Below are 12,616 nucleotides of genomic sequence, written 5' to 3' on the forward strand. Positions count from 1 at the left end.
ATGTTGCCATCTATAGGTAAAGGGTTTGGTTCTGGAGTTATGGCATCACTTGGAACATGAGTCTAGGGTATTCTGCCAATTTTGTTTATCAAGACTGGCAGTATGAATACTCACACATTGACTATAGTTGCATATACCTCAATCTTTCTTTAGCCATATTTCTGGTACCCATTATCCTAAAATACTGAAGAATTTTTCGTTCACATTCCTCTGTTGTGGTAGAAATGGGATAATTTGTGGAAAAAGCTTTTACTCCAGAGAACTGAGGTTCAGATGCTAAACAGATTGATCAATAAGTGTACAGCATTAGATTTATGGATGTTGAATACACATATGACCAGTCCATATTTCTTTTCTCAGGAATATTTTGTTTCTACTAAACCTGCTATGTGCATAAAATGGCCTGGGGAATGGAGAGAAGAAATGATACTGTCTTTGCAGTAGATGTTTGGTGGAATGTCTTCCCAGACCCTGAACATCTTCCCTTCCTTTCCTGAGGACAAATCCTCTGTTCAGAGGCGCCTACTTCTCAGCCATTGTTGGCTGATGAGCATACGACATACTTTCCTTTAGAAATTAGGATTTGCGATTCAGAAACAGGCCAGTTAAATCTTCGATGTGCCTATAACTCTACCTATAAATTTGGAATTGCACAAAAATGTATTTTGCCATGTATATGGAAAAACAAAGAAAGTCACTCTGTAAAAAGAGAAAGATGAAGAAGACTTAGGAAGCTTACAAAAGAGAAAAATATTTCCTTGGTTTCTGACAACTTTCTTACAATTGCTCTTTTTTCCGCATAGATTGAGTTGATTTCATTACAACCAAAGCTTAACTTATACAAAATTTTATTTCCTGTAGATGAATATTTTTGTTTTTCTTTTAGTTTTGTTTCATTTCTTTTATTTTTGAGCTTGGAGGCATAATATCTATACATGCTGGAGTGAAATAAAAGAGGTTTAAAAGTTGATTTGATCAATTCCTAGCTAAGTGCAATAATTTGGACACACTTGTCCTAAAAACTTATTTGTTATTTATCTGAAATTGAAATTTAACTGGATATTTTTTATTTGTTAGTTATTTTAATTATGTTATTTTTTTAAGATTTTATTTTTTCCTTTTTCTCCCAAAGCCCTCTGGTACAAAGTTGTGTATTTATAGCTGTGGGTCCTTCTGGTTGTGGCATGTGGGATGCCGCCTCAGCATGGCCTGATGAACGTTGCCATGTTTGCACCCAGGATCTGAACTGGCGAAACCCTGGGCCACCGAAGCAGAGCACGTGAACTTAACCACTCAGCCACGGGGCCAGCCCCTGGATATTTTTTATTTTATCTGGCAACTTTATTTGTCACATAGATCTTACTTTGTAAAATGGAGGTAATAATAACAAATCAGCAAAGATGTTGTTAAAATGTCAAGGATATCATAAACGTTATGTAAAACAATTTCTGAGAACTACAGTTTATTATTTTCTTTGCTCTTCCCTTCTACCTATTTGTATCTACAACACAAAAAGGCATTGCTTACAAAGTTCACCATTATAAGGCCACCAAATGGGAAATACTTCCTGGATGTGCTGAACTTTACCAAGTTAACAGAGAAAGGCCCAGATGAAATGACTTAATTAAATATAAAGTTCTTTTTGGAAAATGGGGAAATGTATTATACCTTTTATGAAATGATGTCTTTATTCTTGAATTAGAGAATTTGGAAAGTTATATATTTTGATCCCCCTGACGTCACCCAGGCACCCCATCCCAGGAGACTCGCACATTCTTTGTTGCGCCAGGCATACTCCCAGGTCTTAGTTATACATAAATTTGTTTTCAATTCAAACCAGCATCTCCCTATCTAGTATTTCTCACCTCCTATAGAAAGAGATGAAGAAAGGAAAAGTATGAGAAAAAAGAGAAGGAGATAATATACTAGTTTACTATTTGCCTGTTTGAGGATAAAGAGTATAAGATTCTTGATTTTGGCGCTTTTCATGTCTTATCTCCTGTGTCTAAGTCCTTCTCACTTTTTATCTTGATTACTTATATTCCCTGACTGGAGAAACCCAATCAGTACTGAAGAACATCTTTAACACAGCTCAAGCTAACATGCTTTCTGCTTCAGAGACACAGAGTGATGAACTTTCCTGACAGAGGTGTTTATCAGCTATTTCTTTATTTATCACACAAGATCCAGTGAGATTAGATCAGACTTTTGTCTCTTCCAAAACAGTGTGGGCTTGCTGGCCAACCACTAAGTAATGGGCACAAAAATGGCATGAATCCATTTTTATTTTCCCTGTTCAAATTCATTATCTCTGCAGATACTTTGTAAGTAGCGAGCTAGGAGATTGTAGAGAATATCAACAATTCTAGCGTGACTTTGAATTTGCAAAGGCATTCTTTGAGATTTCCTTCATGTTTTCCTCTCCATTTTCTTCCACAGTTTTGCCCAGATGTATCTGGGATGACAGGCTACCATTCTGGGTCAATACAGGTTGCTTAGAATCACTAACAGGGATAATTTTGGACTCCAAAGAATGAACTAATGGTTGTGTTGTAGTCTGGTTAACTGGATTAACTGTAGGAGGCTTATTTACGTCTATAAGTGTCTTTGATGTCAGTGGTGCTAGATTTATAATTTCACAGGGAAGTTGAGATGAACTACTATTCTGTTTGCAACAAGAAGTGCTGAAAGGGATGGCACAAAACACAAGATCCGAGGGCAGCAGCTTAAAATCATTGGCTGGCCGGATAATCACAAACCTGTAAGAAAAGCCAGAGATGAGTTCTGAGCCTCTGCAGCTGGGACAATGTGGCTACAGGCAATGGCCAAAATAATAAGTTCATTTTGCTAGACCAAAAGACGAAATGCTTTTGTTTTGCTTCGTTTGCTTCATTGGTCTCTGATGAATAGTAAATATCTCTGGCACAATAGTGCAACAGGAGAAGTCCCAGACTAGGAACTGGAAGACTAGTTTTCATCCCCGCCTCTGAACCCAACCATCTCTGACTCTGGGCATGGCATCTCCCTTCTCTGGGTCTTGCTTTTCTCAACATTTTCATGGGAGACGGTTAGGACTGGAGTTTGGCCTGATCGATCTCTAACGGCCTTTCTGACTCCAGGTTTCTCTGCTTTTAATGTCCATACTAATGAATTCATTGGCACATGCTGGGCACTTAGCCAAGCTTTGTCAAAACTGGAAGATTACATGCACTCCAGATATTTCCACCCTAGCTTATACCTACCTAAATGCTTCTGCCACCAACTTTCACTCAGAATGTAGTGTGGCCAATGAAGAAAAGAAAAAACAATTATACCAAAGTTCTATTTGAAACCTTGACTGGTAAGCAAAGAGTGAATGTCAATGAGTCTTAAAGAACACCCAGAGCCTGGAGCTGCATGGAAAGACTGTAGGAAGGCAGGATGCCTTAGCACAATATCAGGCACACAGCAAACCCTCCATACACATGAGTTAAATGAACTAATACACCAGTGTTGATGTCAGAACACTGAAGCAGGATAACCTTTCCTGACTTTCATCCTACATGTCTTCATTGCTGCCCCAAATGACCACCTCTTCTTTCCAAAACACCCAGCTCCACGCACCATTGACCTTCTTTCACTGAATAATCTTCCTGCTTTCATCTTTCCCACTGAGTGTCCTGTCACCTCCATGATATTCTAAATAAGATCTACTATAATCACAGACTCCCTTTAAGACAGAAACATCATTTCCTTCCCTGATGTCCTCTCAAATATGGGTGTATATTCTCCCAATTACCATGTTCCATAGGTTTTCCAGAGGTGTTGGAGAAAGGGATGGAGTCCAGGCAGAGAGAGAGAGCAAGAGATTGATATCACTCATGCTTCCCAATGCTGCTTCCAGAACATCATTCCTCCTCCACCATCTTTGTGGTTAATGCTGTACAGCCATATCCTCCTCCCTCTTCATTCATCAGTGGCATCTATAGACCTTCTTATTTATTTGGGCCTTTGGCACTTGCAACACTTTTTCTTTCAAACTCTAGTGCCACCATCCTCTTATGTGCCTGCAGTGTGTATGTGGTTTACAATTCCAATATCCAGACACATTTCTTTAATTTCAACTCCTCAGTGATCTTTATCTCCAATCCACTTTCCTGGCAAGATGCTGGATGCTGTAATTTCCTGACATCTCCCAAATCTTATGCTTCAATAAATCACTCTCTGACTACAACTTCCCATCATTCCTTCTCTCTCATTCCTGTACTCTGAGTACATCTACTCTTTAACTTCATCAGGATTTCCAATCCTTTGTCCTTTCACTTTACAGTGTAGTATTGTTTCTACAAGTCTGCAATAAGCCTCTTCTTCTGTTCCTCAGTAGTTAATCTAAACTTTTACCTCTTTCTCAACTCCTTATAATACTTCCTCCATCTTATCTCTCAGAAATAGCTGTGTCTGTACCTCACTGAGAAATTCTAGGGTTACATAAAAATTCCCATAGGCACTCCCCTCACCTATAGCTATATCTGCCTTGGCACCCATTCTTTTCTGCTATGAGCAGAGAACTGTCTTTCTTTCTATTCAAGACTACCCCACTTTGAGTAATTTGGCTTCCTTCCCCTTTCTCCTGGAACAAGTTTCCATCAATCTATTTCCACTCTATTATTTTTAATTTCTCTTTCTCTACAGAGTCCTGCCCATCTCCACTGTGAGAATCTTAGTTTGGACTGACATTACTGTTGTCTTTAGAATGCACTCTCTCTTTTCTCTTCCTGGCCTCTACATACATTTCCTCTATCTTCCCCTAAACTGCTGTCAGACTGATCATTCTTTAAACTGAAATCTGAGTATATCACCCACCTAATTTATATGTACAAAGCACAGTGGCTAGAAAAGAGACACTCAGTAAATATTTAGCAATGAGTCCAGCAGAATACAATCTTTCCAATGTGGTCAGTGGCTTTCAGCTTTAAAAAGTTGTGTAGATATGGATGAGGGGTAAGTTACAAAAGAACTCCGATTTAAAATCTGGGTCTACATTTCAATTTCCATTGGGGACAGATACCTTTCTTCTTATATGGCCAATACTAATTGAACCCTGACCATAGGGGTTCATTCACGTTATTTATACCTATCCTTCTTATTCCTACATTGTTATCTGCTTCCCCTGTACCCTTCTTTGAAACTGTGGACCCTGAGCTCTGGACTTCTGTTTCACATTGAATACAGTAACTTTCGCTCTCATGCCTGGATGGACAGCTACCACTTCCCAAACTAGTGTACTCCCCTTTTGCGTTCCGGGTTGCGCTCCTCTTCATCCATCATGCGGTATAAGCCAAGGCACAGGATTCCAATACTATCTAATGAGCCACAGAACAACTGCCCAAAGGTCTTTCTTGGCTGGGGAGAGAAGACAAAAACATGTGTCTGTTGGCACTTGAATGTAGCAATGGAAAGCACTTACTATCATTTGCCTTTACTTGTAGTAGAAGTTTGCAAGACCCAAAAGTCATTTCCTAATAACTGCATGGTGGTTGTGTCAAGTGCCTTGGAAATCAAGTTTATGATTAGTTTTGGGCATCTAATCCCAGTGTTTGTTTTTATCACTCTGGTCTTCCAAGAGCCTTGTGGGTATGATGTGGCACATTGTTATGCTCATTTTTATTACTACTGCTGTTTTGGTAACCATTAAGAAGTAACAATGAGCAACAGCTTGGAAAATTCAGTTTTCAAGGTAGATAATGAGTTGGGATGTTAGGTGACGTCCAGGAAGTGATCTTCTTATCCCACTCTAAAACAGATTACAGCCCCAAGCACTCGTCTGGACCTCGCTCTCAGGCTAGAGCCAACAAGGCACTACCGGGAGATGACAGGTTCAAAAGCAGAGGCGAATGGATTGAGTGAAGTCAAAAGGCAATAGTTTGTTCACCTCTGTGCTTCCTCAGAGTAAAGAACAAAGTGAGGACAAGACATAAACGGAGAAAGGAAGGAGAGGAGTGTTGAGCAATCCACTGTCACCTCTGATACCAACAGGAAGTTGCCAGCAGCAGTTGTCTTGAGCTTATAATGACTCACAAGTCAACCTTAGGTGAGGAGCGCCAGGCCACAGACCGGCAACGGACAGACCAGACTGAGGGAACTTTGGAATGTTGTTTGCATCTGGAACTCAGAGGCACAGAGCATGGGGCTTGCCCTTTTTGGCAGTATCTGTCAAGACACACCAGGCCCAGAGGCCAGAAGAGTCCGCTGTTTGTGAAAGGGGCTCTGCTGATGTCCTCTGAACTAACAAAAGATGTTTCTTTATAAAGCCCTGCCCCTGACAATAACACTGGATAGCCGAATGCAGTGTCAATCAAAACTAAACCAGGGGCCGCCCAGTGGCGCAGTGGTTAAGTTCATGTGCTTTGCTTCTGCAGCTCGTGTTCACTGGTTTGGATCCTGGGTGCAGACTTATGCACCACTTATCAAGCCATGCTGTGGCAGGTGTCCCACATATAAAATAGAGGAAGATGGGCACAGATGTTAGCTCATGGCCAATCTTCCTCAACAAAAAGAGGAGGATTGGCAGCAGATGTTAGTTCGGGGCTAATCTTCATGCAAAAAAAAAACTAAACCCAAATGCACCAATCTAACCGATATGTAGATTACTCATTCCCAGACTGGATGTTAATCTGATCCCCGCGTACCTGGATGCCCCATTGGAATTTGCCAGAATTTTTATCTTCTCCCTTGCTGGAATCTGCTGTTCACTAGCTCAGTGGACTAAGGAAACAAGCATTTTCCACTGGCTAGCCCAGTCACGTTCTTGGACTCTAACACAGAATCCTTCTGCTGATTTCAGCTGACCCAATCAGACTTCTTTAGCAGTTCAGGTGTAGGCGGAGTGGGCAGACCCTGGCTCAGGCTGCCTTAGAGGGACCCTTGCTTTGCCACTGGGAGACGGTGTGGTCTCAGGTAAGTATTGTTTCCCTGGGTCTCAGCTTCTTGATCGGTTCAATGAAATTAATAATGCAAATGCTTGGACAGATTAAGTGAAGAAAACCAACGCAGACAGGCACAGGGGAAATGCTCAGTAAATATTAGCTATTACAATTATTATTAACACCCTTGTCAAGGTATAAAGTTATTGGAGCCCCTGATGCTTCCTGCAGACTTGGATTTTTTTATCTGGAAGATGGGGATAATAACAACAGCTTTATCTATCTCCCGGAATTGTTGTAAAAAGTAAATATAACACATTAAAATGCACTGTAAATTGTAAAATACTCTCTGAATACAAGGTTGTATGAATTTGTTTTTAGCATCATTATTTCTGTGCTACAGGCCATCTACAAACTCAAACAGTCTGGATCATTTTCAGAAACTCAGAGAAGTAAGGAAGTGGGAAACTCTCTTATAAGAGTAGACTCACTTGAACGTCTGACAAAATGGTTTGATTTAAGGACAGAAGCCCCAGTTTACAACGTGTTGTGCCAGACAAAATTGTAGAGTAGCTCTTGGGCACCCCAGAGAACTTATCCTTGTCCAAATGATGTTCCAGCTGAGAACTTATCCCTCCTGTTACCAGCATCTGAAGTAATTCCAGGACATGGTAATTGTAGAAGGCCTGGAAAGCAAGGACAAGCCATGTGCAAAGTCAGAAGAGCCAATACGGAAATGGTGGAAGTATACAGACTTGGAGATTTCGTGGACATCACTGTTTGAAATGGACCTGATGGTGTAAAGCAGTGTCTCTCATTACCATTATTAAAATTAGCTAAAAGTTGGCAGTTTGGGAAGGGCACTGGGTTAGGTGCTATGCAGAGAAAATAACACTTACCCAGTTCCTGCTCCCTCAGGGCTTACACTGTAGCAGAAGGAGAAAATGAGTAATGATACTGACACCAAGGATGTCCCCTCTTCCAAAAATCACCTGAAGAACAGGTCGGACCATGGATAGCCTAATAATCATCAACATATATTTAAAAATATGTGTTTAGTGAGACTTGGATAGATTTTTCCTTAGGGGACTACTGATAGTATTATTGTCATCTATACTTATATCTTCTGGATGTGAATTTCCTTGTATTCCTTTTGAATGTGACCCACTTGAGGACAAAGATTGACTTAGGTCTTATTAATATTTAGATCTTCCATAGCTCTTATGGTACACTTCACAAATTGTAGGTGTTGAATAAATAAATGGAATTTTAGAATTGTTGGCAGCAAAATGAAACCAGAGGAAGACACGCGGGCCAACTTTTATTTTTAAACTACCCTGAGTCTGCATAATCCTAGCCATTTTCTTAAACTCCTTTTCCAAAGGATCCCTACCACTTTCAGTGTAAACTAGGCATTGACATATACGTAATTAGCATTGTAATATATTACCCATTAGGTTTTCTCAAATCTATTAAATACATAATTTTCAAAATTTTCTACCCTTTGTTTTATCTAAATTCAACTTTTAACAGTAGACATGACAATTTATATGTTTATATATCATCTATATAAAAATCAAAAATCTTGTTTTCATTATAAATATATAAGCATGACTTCAATTGTTATTATTCTAGAAATTTTGCCATTCACTTTACTCTCAAATTCGGAAACATCTTCTGAAGCCTAGATTATGATAAGACCCCTCTTTACTAGTCTTCCTTGTTTTTCCTCTCATTTGCAATCCATTGTGCAAAATGCTTCCAGAGAGATTCTCTAGAAACACAAATCAGATCACCCCATCCACTTCTCCAAACCTTTAGTGTCATACCCCTGCTGTAAAACCAAGCTTCTCTCCCCCATGAATGGTCCCCCAGTGCACAATAGTCTATCTGTAATCGCTCAAGCTATACGTTTACTCTTTCAAGCCTTTGCTTTGGAACATCTGGTTCATCTCTCATCAACTTGGCGAACACTTTGCTGGCTTCCTCATCAGAACGAAGTTTTTTTTTCTTTGTGATCCCATGGTCACTGGCTTTTACTCTATTTCATTCTTCCGTATTTTATAGTTAGTGGTTTATCTGAAACACATCTGAGTTTGGTTCTTGGACTGGCATGTCCTAGCTGAATACCTCTGGACAATTCATGTATTGTTTCTCGGCAACAGTTTTATGATCTTTAAAGCTGACGTGATAATACCTACCTTTGAGTGTTGTTTGCAGGATTAAATGAGATACAGAGCAAACATTATTAAACTCCACTCTTTTCAACATTAGTTCTTATGTATCTGGATCACTTAGAGTGATATTCAAGAGTGCAGGTTTCTGGGATCCCAGATCTACTGGGTCAGAATTTAAAGGGTACCTCTGGTGGTTCTGACACTGGTGGTCCTCAGATCACACTCTGAGCAACACTTCCTTAAATTATATGCTCTTTCAGAGGACAGACTTTGTCTTCTTAACAGTCATGTCCTCGAGAGTGCCTTGAACAAGGAGTGCATTTAAAAGCTGTAAGAACTGCAATTAGCAGTTGATTTTTAACAAATAAATATTGCTAATAAAATGTAGGGGCCATTGGAAAAAGGTAACCTAGGAAATAATATAATCTACATAAATTGAGAGAAAATAAAAGGAAAAGAGCTTCTATAATACTTTTCAGATTAAAAGATGACTTCAAATGCCTTCTCCACTTTAATGTCCAGACTGAGGGAATCACCTGAGTGACAGCGTCCTCCTCACATTTCTTCCCTGTTCCGTCCCGCCACCACCCAGAAGGGTATTGTGGAATTGGCTCCCTGAAATCCAGGAGGGAAGGGAGGCTGTAAATCCAGGTCGAGCCACAATCCGTTTAAGAACAAGTGGCCGTAGTGTAGAGTGATCAAACATAATGCTGTTAGAATAATTCCCCACTGATTAAAGACAAGGTGTAAATTCCAGGGTTATCCTGGTGTCCACGGCTCTATGAAAACAGGTACTTTACATATTTAACTGAGAGAGGCTTAGCTTTTGAATATATCATTTCTTCAGTTTTGACATCAAAAGGATTGCAATTCTATACTGGGGAAAATAAAGGGATTTACATGTCACCCTTTGTGAGCTCATCTCATATTCTTATGATTCGGAGTTCTGTGGTATTGGGCTTATGGGTCTCTTTTTTCCTTCCTTTTTTTCTTTCTTAAGAAAATACGAAAGTTGAAATGTGCTTGAAATATTTTAAGACTTCTCAACTTGGTAGTGTTTCTAATATAATCAGATTTACTAGAATTTGGACTTCCACTGTTAGAAAACGTGGGAGCCCTAACTGTTTTAACTTTGATCTGCGAGGAAGCCTGAGATCTCTCTCACAATCTACAATATTACTTAATAATAAAGATATTAACATCCTGGCCACTTGCTGCTTTTTATTCTGAGCATCTCAAAAGGACTTAAGACCAAACATTCTTAGAGAAATACATCTAATTGAGAATGAGGCTATGTGGGAAGAGAACTGCAACTAACCAGCTGAGTGACCTCGAGAATATCATGAAACATTTGTGGGCCTCAAGTTCCTTAAAAGTAAAGGAAATTGCCCCTAAGTTCACACCCAGTTATGAAGTTCTATTCTTGTAAAACCATATGGAAGCCCTACTTGTGGGCCTGAGTACTTCTCCATATTTTAATTTTGGTAGCACTGAACTGATAGAGCATTAGAAGTGAATCCGAATTATACCTCCTAGGCATGTTTCTCTAACAGGGGTGGAAGTTTACGGTAGTATACCACAGGATACTTGAAGCCAGAGTGCCAACCATATCAGGAGATTTGGAGGAGAAACCCATTATTTTATACTGAAAAAAATCACAAATGTATCAGGGGATATAATGAAAAAAAAAATACATGAAAATCTAAAACAAAACCAGTATTTCTCCACAGCGACAAGTTCACAGCCCGATACTCAGGACTTGCACGTTCATTCTCCCACGTGTTTCTGAAGATTACTTGGAGGACGGGTGGAGAGGTACCGTGAATTCTTCTGAGCACACATGAGAAGAGAGAGGGCCCTAAATATCAGGTTGGAAATACAGTTCGCCATGACTGGAGCCAAGACTGGTGATCTCATCTTGTTTCAGAAACTGCTGAGGCATTAGCCCCTTTTCCTGAGGGAGTCAGTTGTGAACGTGTCTGTTTTTAGCCTCGCCCTTCTGGGTAGGATAGGTGTCAGGGAAACAAACATTTGATTCTAGTTATAAGTCTGTGCAACAACGGGAAACAGATCTTGTGGTGCGTTATGCTGGGCGGCAGATTGGAAGAGTAAAACCTGGAGGATGTTCTTTGGGGAGGGAAATGATGGCACATGCAAAATGTGCCAGAATGGCTGACTCCCATCCTCCGTGCAGGACTCCTCATGGGAACCCAGAAACCGGTCTCAGAATAGAGGAGAACAGGCCTCTGGGTCTAATTTTATGCCTCTCTGTTTGTCATATATTCTAACTTCTAGGGAGTGGTTTTCAAAGTCTTCTTAACAACAGAAATCCTTACATGGGAGATTCATATACAACACAGATGAAAGTAGAGTTGTTCTGATGAGGGAAGGTGTGGGTGGGTACAGTGGGGTCTCCTTCTCCCTGCCTGTCTCCTCAGCAACTCCTGAGCACTCTGGAAGATGGACTCCTCTAAGCAAAACGTCAGTGTATTGAAAGGATACATCTAATAACAGAACAAGACTTCTGGAGTGGCAGCGGATTGTAGTAGTAACTTCTGAATCTGGAATCAGATGAATTTGAGTCTGAACACCAACTCATCATCTCTTTGGCATATTATTTACCTCTCTAAGCTTCAGATTCTTCATCTGTAAAATGAGGCTAATAATTGTATTCTTTTAATTGGATTGACAGACGAATTACACAAGGTGATGTAGGTAACGTGCTTAGCAAAGACCCTGGCACAACATAAGCACCTGAGAGATGCTGCTATTACTGTTCCTATCGCAGATATTGCTCAAATTATTAATATTATCTCAATGATAAAACTTAGAAGAAGTTGCCTTAAGGTCTGTGTTGGGAAAGACTTACAGGTATGAGCTGAAGGCACGAGACTGTGATCATTAGTGGTGTCCACCATGGGAGTTTGCTAGAGGGTGAGATACCCTGGGGCCCATAACTGTCATCCTAACTTTAAGGGGAGAGGGGTATTTTGCCTTCCTCCCACACTTTTCTACAAGGAGATGCTCTAATATGTGTGGAGAATAAAATGGAGTGTGGGAGAACATATTCTGGAGGCACCACAGTGGCCCCAAATGTTTTTAGTGCAAAAGGATAAATGTTCTCTTTCTCTCTGAGGCTCCTGCTCTCATTGCCACATGGTCAGGAGACCAGCCAAGATCAAAAGGCACTCAGAAGAGGGAGGACAATGGAATTAGGGGCTAAGGCCTGACCCTTGGGCTCTTTTTTTCTGTGTGGCTGCTATGTTAGGAAGTCATCCCCACCCAGAGAAGGCCAAGTCGAGCAAATTGTACCTGGCTCAGAGGGAAGGGGAATAAGTGTGGGAAATATTCTCTGATTATTTTTGAAGTTCTAGTTCAGCTCATCATGGCTGGAGATTTAAGGCTGAAGCTCTGAATAGTATTAAAGTGTGTTTGCTTCACTGTGCCATATATCAGAAGCTGGGGCAGAAGGCCACTAGGTAGAGATTTAGAGGGTGAAGATCCCAGCCGGCCCCCTTAACGTAAAGGATGCTTTCT

General features: G+C 40.4%; 1 protein-coding gene across 1 annotated transcript in view; it reads right to left on the reverse strand.

Annotated features, from left to right (window-relative positions):
• Positions 1 to 2,150: 2,150 nt before the first annotated feature.
• Positions 2,151 to 12,616, reverse strand: part of KCNU1 (potassium calcium-activated channel subfamily U member 1) — a 150,098-nt gene continuing 139,632 nt past the window's right edge. The window contains 3 exon segments of the mRNA XM_070499718.1: positions 2,151 to 2,759; positions 5,258 to 5,382; positions 7,394 to 7,588. Of these exon segments, the coding sequence (XP_070355819.1) occupies positions 2,366 to 2,759; positions 5,258 to 5,382; positions 7,394 to 7,588 (714 nt within the window). The 3' untranslated portion in view covers positions 2,151 to 2,365.

The sequence above is a fragment of the Equus asinus genome, chromosome 27 (assembly GCF_041296235.1).
Source record: "Equus asinus isolate D_3611 breed Donkey chromosome 27, EquAss-T2T_v2, whole genome shotgun sequence".
In the NCBI taxonomy this organism is placed as follows: domain Eukaryota; kingdom Metazoa; phylum Chordata; class Mammalia; order Perissodactyla; family Equidae; genus Equus; species Equus asinus.